We start from the raw sequence: 23976 nt of genomic DNA on the forward strand, positions 1-23976 counted from the left end.
CGAATATTCTAGTAAAATAATTCAGTATCGATTCTTATCATTGCACGCGGCGTACACAACGAATATCTCATTCGAAAATAACAGTCGTCGTCGTAACCGATGAAATTTAATCGATTCTATCTACATGGTTACTTACGTGTTAAATGCCCGACGCATGAGATTTCGTAGTTCCTGTGTGGTATTTTTGTCTTTTAAAACTTTAGGTTGAGACTAGATTTTGTGAATATCCATCGCTGTATTTGAGTTGGTAAGCATTATTCTGTGATTGCTTGTATTCAGTTACTTGAATGATATCATTTGACATGAGTTTACGACACTTTACAATGACAGTTGCTAAGATTTTTACAACATGTTGACATTTTGCGTGCACGGCGTATGGCATGCGATGGGGGAACAGTGTGGGCGGACCCCTTTTTCTCATGTTTATTCCATTTTCAATTCCACTTATTCTTCTTTGCTTGATTATGTTGACAGGAGTATGTACAGAAGTAGCCCCCTAAATGTGTCGCAAATACTGTACTTCCTCATGCATTTTTAACTGGTTGAATTTTCTTTTTCAATGTCATGAATTTTTTTTTTCTTTCTAGTTTCTGTAAATAAGTGTAAAGCGCCTTGACATGCTTGAGCATGTTAAGCAGTTGAGCATAAATTTTGACGGATTTGGCGCTACACAAGAATTGGTTATTGTATTATTGTTATTATTTAAAATATTAATTGCTTTATTTCCTGAAAAGTTGTGTTTTTTGTATAATTTGAAATTGGCCGCAGACATTTCTTTTAACCTTAAACCAGTTCCCAATTGTTTTCGGTGTTGTACGGGCACGGCAATGAACATGCGCAGTAACTAATTTGAAATTTTATGGAAAGAATGGCCTAACTTAAAAGTATCCAGATGCCACTTCTTTGGTTGTGTACAACTACAAAGTTTATGGAGCTCAGCTCGAGAGTCCAGAGCATTTTCAAAGTTTTTCTAACAAAGTATTTCATATTCACGAGACAAGAATCAGACCATGCACAGGGATATTCAAACTAAAGCTGATTTCAGCTATTTTTGTTTGGGATTTCAGCTTTTTTCCCTCACTTTCTGTGTACAAAAGTATAGGAGATTTCCAAAGTTCAGCCTTTTTATACCTTTTTTCAGCTATTTTTGTCAGTGGTCTCTCACATTCCTGCATGCAGAGCTCATGCAATTTTGGATTTTATTTCCCTTTACAAAAATTCCTTCAGAGCAATGAATCAGAAAATGAAAATAACATAGGCCTAAATCAGCACTTAAATGTAGGATTTGATTTAAACCAAAAAAAAGGGAGATAATTCTTACTTTTTGAGACACCAAACATTTTTTTTCAAAAACAATGGCAAGGTTAGGCATATCCCCATAAATGTGGCCTATTTACTGGACTGCCTCGGTAAACATAGGCCACACATCCACATGTACTAAAACGTGTCGACTTTGCCAAATTTTGATTTTCACATTTAGACTTACTTTGTAGGTTTTTTTTGCTTTAGAAGCATTCTCACCCTCTATATAGGCTAATCAGAAAGTGCTGCCTTTTTCAGATGTCCATTTTTCGTGAAATTTCCAGATACATTTGCACACGTTTGCGTATCAAAAGTTCAACATGAAATTTCACAAAAATTAGACATCTGAAAAAGGCAGCACTTTCTGATTAGCCTATATAGAGGGTGAGAATGCTTCTAAAGCAAAAAAAACCTACAAAGTAAGCCTAAATGTGAAAATCAAAATTTGGCAAAGTCGACACGTTTTTTGTACATGTGGATGTGTGGCCTATGTTTACGGAGGCAGTCCAGTAAATAGGCCACATTTATGGGGCTAGGTTAGGCAGAGCTATGACTCAAACTCGAGCGGTGTGCTTGCAATTCCGCTATCCACTGCATGTAGGCCACGTGTTCGCTCGATGTGAGTTGGCAATTTAATAATTCAGAAAATGGAGAACTCCCTTTTTTCCAATTTTGACTTTGGTTGGTTGTACTTAGTACAATTTTTTTGCACTGACCTAACAATGTAAGTACTAGGAACTTAGTACATACTTCAAATGATGTACTTCAGAAATGACCACACATTTTCATGAGTAATTGTTGGCTTTTGTTTTTGTCTCTTCTCAGTTTACAGTTACAAGCAGCTGTAGTTGACTGTACATACATAGCATGTCAGGGCTGACCAATGTTCGCAAGACGTAGACACACCCAGGACACCAGTTGGAATCAGCCACAGTATCCTCCGCAGAGTAACTGGACAGTCACGTCGCATAGTGTCCCCGAACAGGAAACCGGTCGTCTCGCACAACCGTTTGAGCAGCAAGAGATGACCTGCCGAGACAGAACGCAAGAGTTCAACTCGGCCATCAAGTCGCTACAGTCAAGACAAGTACATGTGCGTGACTGAATTTTTTCTTTAGCCCAGTGGATATGTACATGTATGTAATAGACCATGGCGAATGCCATTGTCTATCACATATGGACACATTCGCTGATTATGTAGGCAAGCTACCGCCTCTTGACCTTTTAGATTTGACCAATCAGCGGGCGCTTTCTATATCGAGTATTCTGTCATTCACCCGTTGCGTGTCATAGACAATGGATTTTAACAAACCTGTGTCACGCGCTCTGTATCGTGTTACACGATAATGCGCCCAGCAGTTGTTGCATTACAAAACACTGCATGCGAATTAACCAATCAAACCATTTAGTCCTGAATTGGGAATGAAGTAATGTCATGATTTAGTAAAGTCGACTCTGATTGGCTGGCATATATCTGCATGTCTAGACACATCAGACGTTGTACATGGGTGCGTTTTGGCGGTCATAACCAAGAATTGGTTCGGTGGTTTCTTGTCATTGAATTTCTTCGGCAATTTTAATTGCGTTAGAATTACGCGTGATCATGTAGTACTCAAATCCCCCAAACAATTAACCAAAGAGAAACCACCGAACCAATTCTTGGTTATGACCGCCAAAACGCACCCCAGGACTTGGCTTCGTGGATAGACGAGTGACGAGCATTTTGTAGGCCATAAACTTGGGGGTTTGTTTGTGACCATGACTGCGACATTGCATTTCTGTGAAATATTGATGAAATTAGGTCCTAAAGTTGCTCTATTTTGCAATAGAGCGTATGCGTCATTTTTCAAAATGGTGATGGACTTCAGTCATACTTTTAGAGGATTGAATTTTCTCCCAAAAGTCATGGGATTACGCCCTGAAAATTAACAGAAAATGAAAGATGATGAAATTAGCTTGAATGTGATGGGCGTGTCAAACACCTTGGAGAGTTGTATTTTTCAAGATCTTGAAAAGTGGGGATATTTATCACTGAGGTCTGTGGCAGTTTATTTGCTGGTCTGCAATCTTTGGTAAAGGTTATTTGCATGGAGGTCTCTCTAATTGGCTCATATTTACATGTAATTAACATTTATTAAACGAAAGCCAGTGCAGCCAATAATTATGACGTATTTGCAAATGTATGTATCAGCCAATTAGAGAAAGCCTCAGTAAAAAAATAAACTACCAAATAACCAATTCCTTTTGTGTTTAGTCCCAGACTTAGTCCACAAATTTGGGACTCTGTGGCAAGTTTAATTACAAGAAAATTATTACTCATCCAGCAGGGCCTTTGACGTTCTGCCCATACTGCCTGTTTGTGGTACACCTATTTCCATGTGTCTTGTAGTACTTTGATGATATAATAATCCGCCCAGAAATGTATATATATGTACCTGGTAATTCTGAATACTGCGATTATTTTAGTAACGGCATTCCATCTACTCTCCAAATTCAATACAAACCTTTCGTAAACCTACAAGTTTGTATAAAAAACACAGTGCCCCATTGTCAGATGATGTCCAGCCTAAGATTGTTGTTGTTTTGCTTTCTGTGCAGGGCAATGGGGTGGCAGCAGGCAGGACGGCCAATGCAAAGAGACATCAACACACCGAATTTATGTTAATTGCCAAGTAAGTATTTGCGTAATAATCGTTTGTTTCGCCCACATTGGCTCTCTGTATTTTAAAATTAAACAATCTGTCGACAGCATTTTGAACATGCAATTCCCACAATTTCTGCTGTCCACATCTGAATTTATGTGTCTGTAGTGTCATTCGTTGATGAATGTGAACTCCATTGCAATTGAAAGGTTTAAAGGTTTAGTACACATAGTAACCTGCAGTCCTATTAGTTTCTGTTATGAAAAAATTAAATTACAACCGCCCCCCCCCCCTTCCCCACCTTCCTTCCAAAAATAAGCACACCAGGAAAATGTTCAATATAATGCAGTAATTAATTTCGAATATATATATCCAACTCGCTGCCTTTGGGTTATTGTCAAATGATGTACATTTTTATGCTGATCATTATGTCGTACAACCACTTAAGGCAAAAAAAAAAGGCTCCGGTTTCTGGTATGGAGCTTGCCCCAAAAGTGGTGAGGCGACGCAGGTTTTTTTCCCCCCTTCTTTTTTGTTTTCTTCAAATGTCAGCTGATGCTGCAGGTGACTCTTAGATCCCTTAAAACTCTCAAAAATATCCTTCAGGGTGGAGCTTGAGGTGACCTCAGTAAGGCCATAAGGCTTGAGAATTCTGCACCCACTTACGATCTCGACCGATACGAACATTCTTCTGGAAATTTGGATAGTCAAGACAAAAATCCGAGAAAATGGTAACATCAGACCATACAGCAACATCGTGCATGCGCTGCCAGGCTGGTCATTAGTCTGCTTCCTTGCATATTTCGCTAATTAAAAAGCGTTTACAGGTTCCAGATACACGACCATCGCTCCCTCAATCTGGCTTCCTGACGCACAATTACAAAATTGCAATACCGTCTGCAAATGGTGCCCGACTAAATTTAGTGCAAAATATATGGGAGCCCAGAGAGGCCGCATAAAGCTTATACTCGATCGTAACCCCATCTAAAAACACGTTTAAATTGTGCAGCAGCAGGATTCCAGTCAAACCAGTGAGTTTGGCGGTTTTGAGACATCATCTTACATTGAAAAAAAAAAACTTTTTAATTTTGCCGATTTTGCCGATACCAGAAACCGGAGACTTTTTTTTGGGCCTAAATTTGATGCAGTCCAGTTGCAAGTTAAATCCAATAAACCGGTAGTAATTTACTGGTAATTGATCTATCGCCGTTTGCGAGTTAGCCACGCCCCTTAGACAGCCCTATGGAATTTTTGTACACTAATTTTTGATTCAAATTGCACGTTCCGGGTCCCATTTGTATATCATGTAATTGGACAATATTTCACCAGCTGCGTTGACGTGATTCTAATGCGATTCTACCGCGATAGGTCAATTATTGTATAAAATGTAACTTCAGACAAATTTCAAATTAGCGCAGGGTGTAGTAGTCTCCCTCAGTGGAAAGGAATTTAAAAGGTTATCAATGTTCTGCAATACATGTACATAGCTGAACATTTATTTGAAATTTGTCTTTAAAAAAATGGACCATTCCTGTTCTTGGTGACTATAGGTTTTGTAATAGCGCCCTCTCTTGATCAAATGAAACTTCTTTGGGTCTTCTCTTCCATTACCCTAGATGCATCAGTGGGACTGGTCTTGCATAATAATAAATTGATGATTTTTTTTACCTTTTGTTTTCAGACAAATTGGGAAAGACATCACAAACACATTCACAAAGCTAGAAAAACTAACGATATGTAAGTATGATTTTTTTTCTAAAACTTTTTTGGCAACTGTGGGTGTGAATTTCCATCATTGCAATTTTTCTGTTTTTCTTTTTATTTATTTGCTTGTTTGTTTGTGGTTCTTGTGTATGCACTTTTACTAAGTGAGATTTACATAATATTTTTTTTTTGGAACCCCATCTGGTCTCTGGTCAGACCGAAGTTCCAGAATTGATGCGGCGACGCATTTTTTTTTTGGTTTTTTTTGGTGGCTTTTTTTTTTTTTTGTCAAGCTTGAATTGTACAGACAAGGTGGGTATTATTTTGCTTTTTTTGTGTCCTCATTATACATTGGTGTCCTCCATAATATGCCTTGGTGCCCTTTATCATTTTCCTTGGTGCAATTTCCCCATTCCTTGGTGCTCCTTGGTACAAAAATTTGAGGAGGTGCGGCAATAGAGGGCGCTGTTGTAGCTTCCGTGTTAATTTCATAGACATTTAATATGTCCATGGTTAATTTGAAGGAAAAAAAGGTTGACGCGCATGATTAAAATCGACGCGCGCGCTGACCAGAGACCGAGTATTTTTTTTTTGCCTAAACATGGCATTATAAGGCTTGGGTTAGCACAGGTTGTGAACCAAACTTCTGAACAATACTTTGTCATGTCTGCGTCTTTGAACTTCTGCACTGCTGTCAGCAGCTGAAGATAATACAAAATGACTCTTCCATCATGGGCCTTACGTACACTGTTTCCATTAAAGGGTACATTTGATCACACTTACCAGACAGAGACCCAATGGACAAAGAATTCCATGTCAGGCCATACTTAACTCAATTTCTCCTTCTGAGAATCCTTCAATGGTTTGACTTCCTGCTCTGCTCTTCTTTTACAAAATAAAAATAAAAAAAACATCAAGAATTTTTTTTACTTCTCATGAATGCCATTAGAAAATTTAAAATACTGTACAAAGTCTTCTGTGGTTTGGAATTTCCTCATTTTTGTCTAAATTCCCAGTTGCATGCCTGATTATAGGATTTCCTCAAACGCTGCCTTTGTCACCCTATCAAGGTACATGTACTGCACATCCTGGGCATCCTATTCAAATTTATTTTCCTGTCAGCTGGCAACAAAAGTCAAATCTTGGAATTACAAGAAAAGCCAGGGCTTTCGTTGGTATCAATTTTCGAATGGAGAATTGGAGATCCAATAACCAAAGCTCTAGAGAAGAAAAAGGATGACCGGATATTGAAATCTACGATTTCTTCCCCCACTATATGATATGATGCACAAACTATGATGTATGGCACGTGTATGTACAAATTCATGCATAAATTTACAAGTGCAGATCAAAATGTCAGGCTGATTTGTGTGTTTACAAAATGTAGGTACATTATGTGCACATATTTTATTTCGTTGATTGATTTTCACGTCTCAAGAGCTTTTTAATACTGAAACAGCACTATCATATCCAAATTTAACAAAGCGATGAACAATCAGAAATGTCTGACTGTGTTGATAAAATAGTCTAACTCGGTTGAAAATTTGTTTGGCATGAATCGTCTCTAAATAAAAACAAGTCATGTGTACAGTGTACATTATTGTGCAATGTGTATATAAATGGTACCTACATTTGAGAACTTTGCATTGTATTTGTAGGCTCAAATTATATTCCCTCTCGACCCCGGCCTGCCTTTGTGGCTACAAAGGTGGCATGTACTTTTGAAACTTGCTCGGGAGGACAAAAGCCATGTAGGAGAATCAGTAGCATGTTGTTTTACAGGTAACCGTACTACAAGCATCTGGGTTTGCTAAAGGGAGTAAGGTTTACCTAGAAACATGAGAAACACCTGTTATTGTTGAAGATGTACATGTACATGTACATTATGTTGGCAGCCTCCTTGATCAGAAATGCATCCAGTAGCGTTTGTTGAGTGGAGTGTTAGATTGCACTGCCCCCTGTTTGTCTGTTTTCCAAAGGTCTCGCCACAATAACGATTGTTTATTTTGCCTTAAATTCAAAATTGGAAATAAATCTCTTAATCCCTGCATGATACACCTGTTTGTACAACACACTTCACTGAAACTTCTTAGAAATGTTTTTGTATAAAATTGTATTTGATACACTGTAAATGTACATGAAAGTTCAGTGCAAGCTGTTGAAACCGTAGGAGGTGTCATGTACATTATAAGGTGTCTCATTGTACAAATTAAAAAAAGACACACATATGTAAGCGAATAATATTTGGTTGAGCTGTCACTGTAACCATTTGGTTTTACATATACATGTAAACCTATTATCAGTACCCGATGTCAGTAATAAAGTTACGTTTTAAAAAACAAACTTAAAAAAAATTATTTAAAAAATCCTCGATTACACAAAATCCAGTACACTTTAAAAAAAAAAAAGATGCCTGCGCTTTTCCTGCTGCACACGACTGTAACAGGAAACGGCTGAAAATTACCCACGGCATGCGTATTCCATTCTTACTGTGCCTCAAGCTTGCTTGAAGATAAATTTGGAACACGGAAAATGGCGAGTGGGACACAAACACACTACACATTACTCAATGTTAGGCTCGTGCTTGTACCAGTAGGATAATAAGGCCAAAAAAAAAATAAGTCGGTCTCTGGTCAGCGCGCGCGTCGATTTTAATCACGCGCGTCGATCTTTTTTTTTCCCCAAAGTGTTCCACGGTAGCTCCAACAGCGCCCTCTATTTCCGCACCTCCTAAATTCTTTTTACCAAAGAGCACCAAGGAATGGGAAATTGCACCAAGGTAAATGATCGAAAGCACCAAGGCAAATTATGGTGGACACCAATGTACATGAGGACACCAAAAAAGCAAAATAGTACCCCACCTTGTCTGTACAATCCAAGCTTGAAAAAAAAAAAAAAAAAGCCGCGTGGCCACGTCAATTCCGGAACTTTGGTCTGACCAGAGACAGAATATTTTTTTTTTTTGGCCTAATATGCCCACACATGATTTTTAATGACGTAAGAATAGACAAACACTAGATATTTTTTGGGGGGAAACTCTTCCAAACAAAGTGTATGGTGGTGGTATGAATCGTTGGAAGCATTTTTGTTTGTTAACAGTCTCGTAATAAAGAGACCTTTATGATATTTTCCATTAATTTAACCCTAACTGCCCTGAATCCTTCAAAATCCTCTTTGCCAAAGTGGAGGAATTTGGAGGATTGAAGTTACTTACATGGCCAAAGTGCGTTACTGATTTCGTAGGATGCACTTTGTCAAGGTCTTGGGCCGGACCTTGTGTTGTTTTTGCTCAGCCATGCATAAATATAGGCCTGGATTATGCTTGAAATCCTTGGTACTGCTCCAGGATGTCACTGGCCAAGCCTCAACATATTGACAGTCACTGCTGCAAGATTTTGCAGGATTCAGGCAGTGGTCACCCTCCACGGACCATATTCAAGAAATAATGGAGGAATTTGTAGGATGGAGGCTATACAAGCTATTTTTCCATGAGGCCAATTTGAGGATTTTGTAGGATTGAGGCTACATTGTACATGTACATCCTAGAAAAAATGTCTAGGGAGTAAGGGTTAAACAGTGATGACATATACATGTATGTACAATACCTGTCTGTGCTTAAAATGCCTACTTTCTTAATACTATTCCAACAGTGGCGAAGAGGAGATCTCTATTTGACGACAAATCAGTGGAGATCCAGGAGTTGACGTATATCATCAAACAGGATATCAACAGTCTCAACAAACAAATTGGACAACTTCAACAGGTCAGGAGAAAATCATTATTTTTACCTTGTTCTGAAATAACGCTCCTTTCCCCGTGCTCTTCAACAAGTTAAATTTTTTTCTCTTAATAAATTTGCGACTCTTGTGTTTTAATCCAACCCAAAAAGTCCTCACTTTATTTTTTGGGTGTCTGCAGCCATTTGTTTTGGCCACAAAAAGAGCCGCCTTTCAAGCAGGCTGGTTCCCAGTCTGTATACTATCGGTTATGATTGTTGTGGGGTGGGAGCCAGCCTTCCCCATGACAACAAAATTATTATTAGGCTGAAAGTAATAAATTGAAAATTTGTAAAAGTAATAATTAAATGAGTGTGGAAATTTTTTTTCGGTCAGTGTCTCATTTAACATTGAATAACTTTTGTATACACATATCTATTGCTAGAAAAACGAGCAATTTAGAAGAGGAATCCGTTTTTCAGGATGAAAATCAAAAAGAGCACAGGGAATGCATCTTGAAACAGTTCACTCCATTTAATTACTGTTTAGGATGCTATTTGTTAAGAAATTTAGTGGAAAATAAACTAATAAAAATGTATTAGTATACATGTGCCTAGGTAATCAAAGTATTCCAGTAGATGTAACCGTATTCTCACAACAATACAAAAGTAGTTCACGTCAATCCACAACCCAATTGCATTTGACCAAGTCTCATTTGAAGCTCTGCTCTTCACATATATCCGGCCCAAAAACTCAGCAATTGTGGCGCACAAAACACTCGATCCTTTCTAAAAATCTCCAATGCACAAGATAACAGGAAGATTTCCGTTTCATTTCCTTTCTTCCATCACAACCGGTTCGTGGCTTAAGACTTCCTTTGTATAACAAACACCGGAACTGTTTCCATGAAATTGGCCAGGCTTGTTGGGGTATCACTTTTCAGCTGAACTGCACCTGAATTTTATAAATATCTCAGTGCTTATTTGCCTTTTTTCAGAACCCCTTTCCAAAAGGGAAAAAAAATCTGAAAGTGCATATTGTGAACCAGGTTTTCATTGGAATGCCCACTATTCACAAATTGTCATATTTTGGGAATTTCAACTGAAATGCATGATATGTTATTTTATGTACTGTTATGAAAAGACTCGGTGTTTGCTGAAGAGCTTTACAAATTTGAGTTATAAATGCGAGGGAAGAGTTGGCTCACAGACAAATGATGGAACTTAAAGAAGGATAGTAATTTTTGCATTTCCCGGAAAAAAATCTCTTCAAGTTAATTGTTCAGTGGATATAATTACATTTATTCATCACAGCCAGTAGCTCAGTGTATACATTATGTACGTGTGAAGAGATGTTAACTTTATGTTAGAATTAAGAAACTATGCAAATGAGACTCTGTGACTGACTGTGACTAATGTTACAGTTTTCCCCCTCCCCCATTTTTGGTACAAGTAAAAAAAAAATTAAGAAACTAGTTGTCAAAAAAAAAATTTGGCACAAGATAAGAACCTTTTTTCTCTCCCTGAAAAACAAAACTCGCAATAAAACTTGCATTTTGCATGTAAAAACCAGGTGCCAAAATTACTTTCTAAAATGCATATTTTTAGCCAATATTTTGGCCAAAACGTTTTGACAAACAAGTACACTTAGCCATATTCCATCTCACTGCCACATCACGCAAATGATCACTCTTTTAATTTGATACCACACTTGAGGTTGCGGTGCTTGCAGTGTTGAAGATTTCATACATTTTCCACTTTTCAGCTGTGTCTACGTTTGCATGGAATTGCCCCATAACAGTATGCACTGCAACATGTACACGTACACATATACCCAGTCACCATATTGAACTTGAAGGCTACTGATATTATTACATTGTTGAACAAAGAATTGATTTTAGAGCAAGGTTGAGCGTGCAGCATATGAGATTTGTGTTTTGACAGTTGCTGTACATGAATAACAGTTGTTTGTACATTTAAGCGCACATATTTTCAATTGAAAGTAAGGTACATGTACATGAATATAAAGATTGCAGCATATAATTGCGAATTTACGTAAAATCTTAATTTGTTGCAAATAACTCTTTTATTTGTTTTTCTCTGAAAGGTTGTACGACAACGAAATTCCCAGAATGGCCGGCATATGCAAACACATTCCAATACAGTGGTGTTGGCCCTGCAGTCCAAGCTGGCCAACATGTCCAATGACTTCAAGACAGTACTGGAAGTCAGAACACAGGTAATATTTAGCCTCCCCCCCCCCTTACCCCTTACTCCGCCCACCCGTACAGGTGTGTATTTGCCTGCAATCAGGGACCCCCTATTGTCCCTCTATTGTTTGTAACTTTTTAGGAAGACCTCCCATACATGTATGTTTTGTACACATCACCAAATAGGGGACCTTCGGGAATAATTGGGGACCTACTGTTCAGCGTCCCCTATTAAATGCAGAAACAAACTTACCTACACACACATACTGGAATTTGTATCCTTGTGGAGACATTTTTTTTGTTCTCGTGTAGTAAAGTTTTCGCGTTTGAAAGTGTAGTTTCAAATGATCTTATTTTTACCAGAATTAATTTCCTTGGCTGAAATTCGGACTTAATATCCCTTTTCTAAAACTCTTCCATTTGCGACAGATCAACATACTGTACCTTGGAAATTCCTAGTTTTTGAGTAAAATCCATATATCTATTTCATGATAACCTTGTGGAGACGTATTCATCTATAGAAATTGCCCTGTGGAGAAGTATACAATCTTTTGTTCCCTATTGTGTGCATGTCTCCAGAGGGCACGGTGTATCAGATCACGCGACACCCATGCCCACCCAATATTTCTGAGTTGATTCATGTACGTGTATGTAAAGTGTATGTACAGACTCACAAAAGAGATTCCTGTTACGTATTGCTACTGCAGACTTTTTCTGGTGTTTTCCTGTTTTTTGTAAGGCCGAAAATGTATGTGTCCCTCATGCATTATTAAGCACAGTGCACACTATGTGATGAATAAAAAGCAATCTTGTGGAAAGCAACAAACATATGCCAATGTATCCATATTGCGCATTGCATTAAACATTCTATGTTATCCGGGTAGCAATTAAAGCAGATGATGCATGAGGGTTTTTTGTGTGCAATTTAAAGAAACGTAGTGGTGGGGTAAAAAGATAAATATTATACATATCAATGGGTTTTTTTTGTAGTAGAAACATTTATTTCAATGTTGCAAAATGTTACAATGTCGTGTAAACTTATTATACAGAGCAAAATGCAATGAATTATGTAGTGGTGTATAATAATGTACATGGATCAATACTAAAACAAATTTACGACAACATTTAGGTATATGGTGAAGCGTCATGCTTTTGTACCCTAACCTATCGACAGACAAGTGGACATGACCGAGAAACAAACAGAGACAATGACAAAGGACAAAATGGACAACAATCAGACACACAAAGACACAACCTAAAAAAACACTTCATAAGTTTTTTCCTTTTTTGTTTTAGAACCTGAAAGATCAGAAGGACAGAAGAGAACAATTCTCGCAGGGTCCTATCGCCTCAAGTCTTCCGCCGTCTGCCATCAGTGCCTCAGGTAAAATGGCCCAGGATCAATTGATTAGCAGCTCAATTCCTTGAGATTAAATGGGGATTCAGCTGTTTCTTTCAGGCGTGCAACTTTTCTTCGGATCCACTGATTTCCTCGTATTTTACTTCTCATGAATGCCATTACAAATTGAAAAAACTGTACGAAATCTTGTGTGGTTTGGAATTTCCTCGTTTTTTCTAAATTCCCAGTTGCATGCGTGTTCTTTCCCAAAGAGAGTAGGGCTTAGTTGAGCTTTCAGGCCTTGGCTCTGCTGTCAGAGGCAGTGGAAGCTCTTTCCAGAGAGCCAGCTTAGGGCTCATGTCATAAAAATATCCAGGATAGGTTGTTGACAAGTTTATCTGCAATAGACCCTTTGCAAATGGGTATTGGTTGCTTGATTCTGAACAACTTTTCTGGAATCTACCTCTAGGGAAGTATTTTTTACAACTTAAAAACTTCATCGCGGGAAGATTTAGTGAAAGTTTTTTTAGCGTCCCGTATTAAATATCCGATACAATGGGCTTGTTGCAGATAAACGTGTACGCAACTTACATAATGTACAACTTAACATTTACTTCTGTTTTTCCTCAGTGGCCAGATTTGAGATTGAAAGTAGATAAAAATGCTCAGGCAAAGTTGACCTAACATTTTCAGGCATGCAAATTTTCCTTTGATAAGCTGATTTCCTCTTTTTTTCACTTCACAATTACAATGTATGTCATTGAAAATTGTAAAAATCTATATCTTTATGTTGGAGTGGTAAAACGTCTGCACTAGTAAGCAGGAGGTCATGGGTACCAACTGAATAAGCTTGTGAAATGTTTCACCCATGTCCTCAGTCAACACTGAGTTCACATTGGTGAAAGGGCTGATACAAATATTCCATCACACAAATATTAATTGGTTGTGGTACCCACTGCTACCCTTGATCAGATTCAAACGAGCCAGCTGACACTCACCAGCTTGGTGGTCTGCACTAGTTTGCAGGAGGCCAGTGGAGTGTCATGGCTTTATGGTTAAGAGCACCGGACTAATGCTCTGGTGTTTCAGAGGCAACAGTGGCGTGGGTTCGAGCCCGGGTCTAGACACTTGTGCCCTTAAGCAAGGCACTTAACCATTATTGCTTCGTCCTTCGGATGGGACGTAAAGCTGGAGGTCCTGTGTGTTCTATAATGCACGTTAAAGAACCCAGTAACACTTATCACTAAGAGAAGGGGTTCACCCCGGTGTTTCTGGCAAGTGCGTTTATCCTCATACATATGAGGCTGCACTTTGAAGGAAGGAAGGAAGGAAGGATGGAAGGCCATGGGTTCGAGTCCCAACCAGAAAAGGTTGTGAAATGTTTCTCACAAGCCCTTGATCAAGACTAGAGTATTAAGTGTTAAGAAATTACATTGGTGAAAGGGCAAAACCCAGCATTGAATGTTGCTACTTTTATTGCTTTGTTCTCCCAGGAGGTTCAGTCCTGCTACAGGAGGAGCAAAAAGGCGACTTCTCCATCGACATGGAGGGTCCACGGCACCGCAGCAACGTCCAACAGATGGCCATGGTGGAGGAACAAGACAATTACATCAAGAGCAGGGAGGAGACAATGCACAGTATCGAGAGCACCATCGTGGAGCTGAGCGGGATATTCCAACAGCTGGCTCATATGGTCAAAGAACAAGAAGAACAGGTCCAACGGTAAGAACCACAAATCACTTCTCCTTATTTTAATTATTTGTTTTTAATTATTTCTGGTAATGAAACCAAGGATTCCTCATAAAGCGTCCTAGGCTCTGTAGCTCGCAAGCCTGAAGAAACCTGTAGAGAGAAGACAGTGAGGGGAAATTGCAGTCGTAGAGGTGGGAGGAAAACCCCAGAGGAATATTCTGGGGGAAAACCCACAGAATCAGGTAGAGACTAAAAGCCCAATCCACATGTGGACCAGGGCAGGAGTCGAACCCAGGTCACAGCGGTGCAAGGTGAGGAAAGGGCCAGTCGCCACCCTGAATAATTGGAGACAAATTTGGGTCTCCCTTGGTGCACTACCATAAAATGCTGTTTTCTCCCCCCCCCCCCACCCCCCTTGAGCAGGTCTCTCCTATAAATTCAAAATAGAAAACCACTTGTTTCCAGTGATTAACCATGAGTCACGTCACCTTTCAATCTCCGACATAGAAATCCAAGCCCAGCTCCACATGTAATACACAGTATTCATTTTTTTTAGGGGGGGTGGGCTGTAATCCCAATTCACAGCTAGCCAGTTGTTTGTCATTTTTAAATGTTGAACAAATAAGAATCGCCGATCATTGACCTTTTTGATGTTTGCCTTTTTTTTTTTAATGAATAACAAAACTGTCGCAAGTGCTGCCTGGACGTGAAATTGCTGCCTGTTTGTTCTACATGTAGGAGGACATATCATGTATAAATCTACAATTCAAAAATTCAAGTGTCTTCAATAAGTATCCTCACTGTCTTGGGAATGCGTATAAATTCTGCCCTTGAAAACCACAAGGCCTGTGTTTTGAAGTTGAACGGCTCGACAATATTTTCTTTGGCCAGGTTAGAAAAACAACTTACAGATGTTTTTGCAGCTACAAGTATAATATTCTTTATTAAATACATTGTATGGCCATCAAACTCCTGAACTTGACAAACTGTAGATGTACAGTACGAACATCTGCATGCATGTATCTTGCCAAATTATTTCTTCTGTGATGGAGTTAAACCAAGAGGAAAAGATTTAATAAACATAGAACTTAAGATGATTATTCCGTATCACAATCTGAAAACTGATAACAACAATTTTTTCTGTTCATCTTAAATTTAAATCAAATTAGGTTTTGCCCTTCACCAACGTTTTTTAACACTGTATACTCAGTGTGTTACCTCCCGAGTAAAAGTTGGACAAATTCACTCGGGTGGGACTCCAACCCACGACCTCCTGCTTTCTAGTGCAGATGTCTTACCACTCGACCACTGAGCTAACGGGATCGGTTGGCCGGTTCGAATCTGATGTACATAGCAGCGGGTACCGCATAAACTATTATAAAATGGATTTTTGCGTCGGGGTGATATAAATCAAATTAGGTTTTGCCCTTCACTAACATTTTTTATCACTGTATACTTTCACTCGGGAGGTAACACACTGAGTATACAGTGTAAAAAAAACGTCGGTGAAGGGCAAAACCTAATTTGATTTATATCACCCAGACGCAAAAATCCATCTTATCATCTTAAATTTACTTTTAAAAAAAGACTGGCAGATTTTAATTTGGATAACAGCTATTTTTTTTATGTCACATGTACAGCTGTGAAAATGCCATCTTCTGATATTAAATTTCACTGTGAACTCTGAAATACTGCAAGTATTTTTATACTGACTATGCATTCAGTTTTATTCACTGAGAAGTACTGACATTTAATTTGTAACTGCAAGAAAGATAGAGAAACCCATCCTGCCCCACCCACTCCAATATTGTTGCATCCAAAATTGAAAGTCTCAATTGACTTGACACTAGAACAAGTGAACAAAAATTAACTTGCGATGAGTTGTGATAAATTTATCGTACCTGTGCCTTACAATTTGACCCCCCCCCCCCCACACACACACACAAATATTGAAAAATTGAGGTGATTAAATAAACATTTGTTTACATTGTATTTTTTTTGTTCATTGTAAGGGCTTGCGATATCTCAATTGAATCTCTGCAGCAAACTTTGGCGAATATGCCCTAGGTTGAGCGCAGTCAATAAAAGGTTATTTATTTTGAATATTTATTTGTTTTCACTTTTGAACAGGATCGACAACAACGTCGAAGACACAGTGATGAACGTCGAGGCAGCCCACGGCGAGATCCTCAAGTATTTCCAATCCGTCACGTCCAACAGATGGCTCATGGTCAAGGTGTTCATCGTTCTCATCGTCTTCTTCGTCATATTCGTGGTATTCGTGGCCTGATGCAACTCTCCTCGTCTCCCTCACAAAAAGCTAAGACCCACAACCCCATCTGAAAATTTTATTCAAATGAAATACTGTTTGCCCTTTTATTTTTCTGTTTAATAAAAATTGTAATGGTGTCTCAATGCCTTGTATTACTTACAGAGCAGAGGGTGTGGTCAAAGTTTATAGGTTGAATGTTGAAATTTGTCTTGTCTTTTTTACTTTATGCTTGTTGTATCCGCTTCTGATTCTTTGTAAGTGAAATTTTTACTGTTAACGTCCAAATTGCAGTTAGAAGGGGCCAGGTTTGGAAAGTTTTAGGGTGGTGTTTTCCAGTTTGCCTATCACATTTCCAGATGAGGAAATAATCTTATATACATGCGTAAGTGGGGACTAATTTACTGTTGAATCTGAACGTTTCCATAATAGATTAAATTATTGACTATTTGAATATCCCTATGAAAAATGTTACATGCACATTTTGTACATTTGCTACTCCATGCATTCAAAACAAGATGAAATTTGATAATTTGATACGGACTATGAACATACCTATACCTTCATCAGTATGACTTCAGAACAGTGTGACTTCAGAACATTAGTGTCATTTACATGTATGGGCCCTTGTTGTTACAGTATTTCTGCAACCGTACGAAGGTGCATTCCTCAATGTGAAAGCAAGGATCTTACTGAATGCACCATCCATATCATTCATATGCATCAATTAACCCAGTGTGTCCTTACCGGGCTACCATTGGTCGGCCACAAAGTGCCGTTGTCCTACATTGAGCCCATGTACCGGTATGGTGATTAAAGTACATGTAAATTGAACCCACCCATCCACCCCCACCCACCCACTCCCTACAACCACCCTGCTTTGGCAGGCTGTATTAAGCATAACTCACAGATCCGCTGAAATCTACTGGGAAGTGGGAGTTTTTTTTACGCTTTTGCAGGATTGAGGAGGGTACAGCCCACCCACAATTTCATAACATAGAGCTTGATGCCTCTCCAAAAATGCAGACCATTTCGGGGTTTTTTTTCACTTTGGCAAATTTTTGAGGATTTTGGTTGCAAGCCAATAATGCCAACAAAGTTGACTTTTAAAAAACCTGAAATTATAAAGCTTTGCTGCAGTTTGATTTTGATTCAGAAGTTTCTAATCTGATTTCCTTTTAAACATTTTTTAAAAAGTATTGACTGGGACAGGGTTTGAACTTGCGACCTCCGGATTACCGCTCCGGTGCTCTATCAACTGAGCTATCCAGCCCTGTGTTGGCAGTTCCCGATTTTGTTAATGTCTTTGTTCAAGGGGCACTGATTTTCTTCTTCTTCTTTTTGAGCTACTCACATTTTGAGTAGTTACACTGAGTTACAGGAGACTCATTGCTGTGCTGGTATTTTTCACCCAAATCCAAATCTGAGCAGCCCCAAATGTCACCTCACTCCGACGCCTCATCGACACCAACCCTCTTCTCTTTTTGTCCCTGCACATTTCCACCAATTTGAAGATTGATTAGCAAGTCCCATCAATGGTTGCGTTCGGCCAGCAAAACACATCGTGTAATATAAGACGCTGACCGTTGTTTCCCGTCCGTCTTGCGTTACAGTCACTTCAGGAGTCTATTGAAGCCAATATCTAACCGCAGAGAATATCAAGACAGTAGGAGTCCAGAGCCCATAATTGCTGATATTTCACTCTCACACCCACGTGTCGTCTCCGCACCTGTTGTTGACAACCGAAGACCTCTTGCGGTCCACACTGACCCTTGTAATGAGATACAAATTGCCTTCTCATCTGAAGAAATTTTAATTGTATCCCGGTCTGTCAAAGTATGAGTTCACTCTCAGTACATTGGTGCATTTTAAGGGCACGGTACATGCAGCCGTAACTTCCAGGGAGGTTCAGACATATTCAATAGCCAATAGTTCAGGTATATTTAGTGGTCTATTTGTCCAACGATTGTTTTTTTACAACAATATTAATTGGGTCATCCATTCATGGCAACGCCCACTTATATAGCCTTTTATCCATCAAAAGCACTTTTTAGGGTAGAGGGTAGACCTGCATTGATTATTAAGTATTATCTAACAATTTGGTGGGTGGTTAACTTTTTTTGGTTTGATTATTCAAAACCACTTTTGCTTATGGCTGCGTATGTATTTGATAGGGCGTTTTTATTTTCAGATCACACCATTTTCTGCCTCGCAAACCCAAGAATGCACCTACCTAGTTTTAATTATCTTAGTTCTGTCATTGTTGAAATCACGAACCATATTGGTTCAAACTCTAAATGTGGTTCAGAATCCGAGTCAGGCACAAATTAGACTGGTGCTTAAGACATACATACCCACCCGCTAGACAACTCCACAGTCCCACTAGGGAACAAGACCAAAATGGCCGTTGACCAGATCAAAATACGGTGTTTGTTTGCACAACTTTGTATACAGTGGAGCCCTAGTGGGGGAAAAAAACCCAGCCAAATTCAGTGGTTAATTTGCATGTGCTACAAATTGCCATAAAAAAAACAGAATGTTACAATCTGCATTGCAATGCGAAAACTGAAGTTGTCATTTCGTGGTGTACTACTTTTGTTTATAGTGGCTTGAAGTTTAGCAAGTTGACCTCTGCAAAAGGTCATCAACCAGGCACCCGGCTGAATTTTTGTGAAACTTGAAACTATAATTGGTTCATAAATGTCACACGGTAATGTACCCGCTGCGCTGTTCTCCTTTGCCTTCAAATATCATTTTGTCTTGCGCTGTTATTTTCCAACTTTGGGTTTCTGTCCCAAATATCTAAAAATATCTTTAAAAATGTAAAGCTGCAACTCATATATTCACACTGTGCCATCAAAATGTTGAGGGGATTTTTGCTGCGATTCAATTTGAAATTACTGCAGTCGAGGTTTTTTTTTTATATGGCAAGCAGGTATAATAGAAAGGCTCACGTTACACCTTGTAACCTTTTATTTCCTAACTTGTTATTAACCTTGCCATATTTGATCCGTTGAAATGTCAGCTTTTCAATATGAAAGCCAACCCTATTGTGGTTTTTTGAGTCCATAGGCTGCCAACCACTTCCCACAATCGTGCGTTTCTTCATTGCATGTCGGTTCAATCTCGTCTCTCATTTTTAACATAACATTGGAGGCCTAGGTTCATTGTCAGTGACATCGCACTGTTTGAATGGTCAGCACAGAGACATCTGAGCAACGAAATGTCCCACGAGAGCCCCGTACAAATTAACCATAGTTGAAGGCGTAGGCAGCTTTTGTAAGTACATGTACAAGTTTGGCTTCTCAATTAGCTATTGGAGATACAAGAAATCCAGGGAGACACAGTGGGCTTGTACTGAAATGTCATCCTAAATCAACTTTTCTGTTGGCATCAACCACAGTATACATGTACAAATCTGTAATTGAAAACCACGGTTGTTGCAGTGCATTGACAAATTGAGAGCTTCATCAACAAGGGGCAATATAGGTCAGTGGTAGTGCTCAGATGCGGTATCAAAAAGATTGCAGGTTCGAGTCCAACGCGAGTCAGTTTTTCATTTTTCCTTCAACACGTTTTTTTTAATCTGACTGTGAGTAGGAAGGTAAAGGTTGTGGTTAACCCTCCTGATGTCTACTCCGTAACCTTTCAAGTTTTGCAAAACCACTTTTGCCCTCAATGTTGTAGTCGAGACCAGCAAGACCATCACAAGACACAAGACCAACCCAAGACCTCCAGTCTCAATTCAAGTCACAAGCTATTCAAATGAACTGCAACAAAGGCATTCCTTTGTCATTGTTCGTTCCCTGTTACTTGTGGCTGGTCTTGTGATGGTCTTGACTACAACACTGTAATTGCCTTAAGAGTTAGTACCCACCCATCAAAATGCTTTTGAGGTAATATTCTGCGGAGCATGGATGATGCTTCAAAACCCTCCACAGTATCTTTTCACAGTGTTTTGTGTAGTGACAGTTACATACACTTTAACACTTCATAACCCATATGAACGGTTTTACTTCATTTTACATGTTACATAGATTTCCAAGTAGGAGAGATAATATGGTGATGATCACTTATTATCAATTCAACCACCCTTGGATTGTAATCCCTTTTTCAGATATATATGTATATTTGCCAAGCATTGAATTGTTTGTACTTTCTTGATCTTTTTGTTTTGACAGTAAAGTACCATTCAAATTTGACACAATGCCTACTTGAAATTCAAGGCAAAATATAGCTGATGAAATAAGCATTTTCTAGCCCCCCCCCCCCCCAGCACCATTAATAACATGTTTAGTTTGAGCGTACCACACAGACAAGGCAACAGTGGCATTCTCATCTTGAAGTACATTAAAATCTTGTCTTATCGTTCACTCTTTACTTTTAATATTGCGGCCATCTGTTCCATGGTCTGACTCCGGTAGCATAAAGATGACAAAGTGTCACAAGACTTCAAGTTCGGTACTTTGCCTTCTGAACTCTGTTCCAATAATTGATTGATTCCTTTAATAAGTACTCATACAACAGGGGTAAAAGCGACTGTTGGTTGTTTTATGTAAGTTATACCGTATTTAATGAGGGAGAGGCCTATTTCTTAGTGCAAACTGGGAACAAAATTGTATGAGCAATTTGAGCACATATTGAGCCCAGCCATTTCACTAAAGTCTTTTGTACATGTACATCGATGAAGTAACACTTCAAAAACAGGATCTATTTGGCAGACATGCTCTTTGTTTTGTTGCCGTGGTACTAGATGAAAAATAGATAATATGCAATAGACTTTATGCACAGCAGCCATAAGTGCAGTGCATTACTTCAACTGGAAGAGCATGTCATCGAGTGGACCATTTTGTGCATTCATTGTTTATTGAATAATAATTTTAAAAAGAACGAAAATGCTCTTTGTAATGGCTGGCAGGCATAAATTCTGTTGCTTTCAAAAATTACGATTGGGCTTAAGGCATCAAAAGATTATCCTGCCTATCTTTTGTTTTTCTTCATCGCCAGTAAATCGAAGAAAATCCAAAGATATCTGCCTTTAACATTTTCACTCTCATTTCACCAAAGTGCAGAACGCCCACGAAAAGACAGCCTTTTCAAAGTTTGCACTAAAGCCCTATTGTGCATGTAGATTGAAAAATGCTTTGGCGCTCCATAGACGAATTTCGAACAAATCATCCACATTGAAAACTTTGGCTCTGTTAGCGCCCAACTAGACCGTCAGCCCAACTTAAGTTGGAACGCTTGCAACTTAAGTTGGGACCGTCCCAGCTAAAGTGTTCCAACTGAAACACTCAACTCGGGACGGTCCCAGCTGAAGTTGGGACCGATGCTCTAGTTGGGATGTAACAGTTCTAAGCCATTGAAGGACATTGAGGATCTGTCCTCTTTCTTTGTGTTTTTCATTATGAAAGAAAACACTGAGGCTCTAAGTGCCAATGCAAATTTGAAATTTAAAAAATCCTGGGTTTTTTGGCATCCAAGTCCTGTTAATTTCCTTGTAAATCTTGTACATTGTATCGTTTTATTTTAATAATTTAACGCGAGTCAATTTATTTTAATGAATGTTACTACTGTATTTAGCTTCATTATTCTAAGCTCCTAATTAAAAACAAATATTGTAATATAAATAAAGATGATCATGAATTAAAAATCAATATTAGAAAAAAATAAAGATGTGTTTTTCCATTTTTGTGTGTTCACTTCATACGGATGCAGAAAACCCATTAGAGTGAGCTTACAATAAAAATCGTGATTCAAATCACGAATTCACTGTTGTCACCTTGAATAGCGATAAGGCCAAAAAAATATATATATCTGCTTCCGGTTTCCCTACCTACCCTATTCTGACAGCCCCTACCCTGATTTTGTTGGGGGAAAATGAGAAGGAAAAAAAAACACCCAAAACCATAAATGTCCTTTTACCCTTGACTACATGTACATGCAGTTGCCTCCATTATGATAGTACACACACACAAAATTGCCCCCCCCCCCTCCAAAAAAAATCCCCACCTACCTTGGCCCAAGTTATGGACTGTGATTTTCTGACGTCTTTAAAGCTACCAATCCTAACCACCCCCACCCCACCCCTTAACAAAAAGAAGACTCCCAAAAATTGAAAATAATGTAATTTTTTTTTTTTTTTTTTTTACAGTGGTTGGGTTCAGGTACTTGGGGGGGGGGGGGACAGCTGTTGACATGCTCATGCAAACAACGAGAAAAAGGCGTAAACTAAAACTTACCAAACCCACTGACCGCTTGCACGGTGCGCCCTCACAGAGTACAGGTTTGGTTATTTAAATTCCTCGACAATGAAAGTACAATGAGTCTGCTCATGCCTATCACAACAAAGACCTGCCCTCAATGTGACATCAGGGGCAAGGCGTCTATTATATGTGACCCTCCCGAAAATGAGGGCCCCACAAGGTACCCCCGTGCAATTTAGACCCTTGCTACGGATGGTCAATACGCAGTCCAAATGAAAACTTCCCCAAGGATGGATCCAAGTTCGGGGTGGCTGATGAGTTGCTGAACCTCCTCTCTGTGACTGACCAAATGAATGTTTATTATTGCATAATGGAAAAAGTCTCAAATTTCCTTATATGGGATCATTAAGCTTTCCTTGTCTTTTGTTGTTTCCAATAATGACACCAATCAAAATTAAAAGAAGAATATTCAAAACCTTACCTGAACAAAATTTGAACCACGCACAACCTTTTGATCACGAAACACGAGTTCGTAATATATTCACACTTTTTTTTATGTGGCGGCCGCCACTTATTATCTGGCGGCCGTCACATAATAAGTGGCGGCCGCTGTACAAAAAACATTTTCACACGCACCAAAAAAATATATTCACATTCATTGAGTGGCACTATCCATCTTCCGTAAGTTCGTCTATCTTCTGTACTTCCAAAAATCAATTGACTAATATTGTTGGAAATCACCTACATTTCTTGATTTCTTGTCAATGACAGCAAGCCAGACGGAATAACTTCACGGGATTTTAGTACCCTACTATCTTTAATCCCAGTAAGCTTTTTGATAATAATTCGGTAGGTTACTTTTGGGATAAATGCAAACAATTCAATTGCCTTAAGGTT

At 38.9% G+C, this 23976-nt stretch overlaps 1 protein-coding gene across 2 annotated transcripts; it reads left to right on the forward strand.

Moving 5' to 3' along the window:
* Window positions 1-100: 100 nt before the first annotated feature.
* On the forward strand, window positions 101-22547 carry LOC119741724 (syntaxin-5-like). 2 transcript variants are annotated; one of them, XM_038217594.1, is made up of 9 exons: window positions 101-247; window positions 2128-2395; window positions 3901-3974; window positions 5626-5681; window positions 9299-9411; window positions 11471-11602; window positions 12870-12957; window positions 14406-14634; window positions 16735-22547. In XM_038217594.1, exons 2-9 carry the CDS (start codon window positions 2186-2188, stop codon window positions 16892-16894), a joined length of 1062 nt encoding a protein of 353 aa, XP_038073522.1. In that variant the 5' UTR covers window positions 101-247; window positions 2128-2185; the 3' UTR covers window positions 16895-22547. The 2 variants fall into 2 exon arrangements, with proteins under 2 accessions (XP_038073522.1, XP_038073523.1); XM_038217595.1 differs by having other exon boundaries at window positions 108-247; window positions 2135-2395.
* Window positions 22548-23976: the final 1429 nt, after the last annotated feature.

This window comes from Patiria miniata, unplaced genomic scaffold (genome assembly GCF_015706575.1).
Source record: "Patiria miniata isolate m_02_andy unplaced genomic scaffold, ASM1570657v1 HiC_scaffold_5, whole genome shotgun sequence".
Classification (NCBI taxonomy): Eukaryota; Metazoa; Echinodermata; class Asteroidea; order Valvatida; family Asterinidae; genus Patiria; species Patiria miniata.

Bases quoted from the DNA above. Each gene is read 5' to 3' on its own strand.
- LOC119741724 (XM_038217594.1), top strand. From the start codon at position 2,186: ATGTTCGCAAGACGTAGACACACCCAGGACACCAGTTGGAATCAGCCA. The intron at 9,412-11,470 runs GTCAGGAGAAAA...TTTCTCTGAAAG, and splicing joins AAATTGGACAACTTCAACAG to GTTGTACGACAACGAAATTC. The intron at 12,958-14,405 runs GTAAAATGGCCC...TTGTTCTCCCAG, and splicing joins GTCTGCCATCAGTGCCTCAG to GAGGTTCAGTCCTGCTACAG.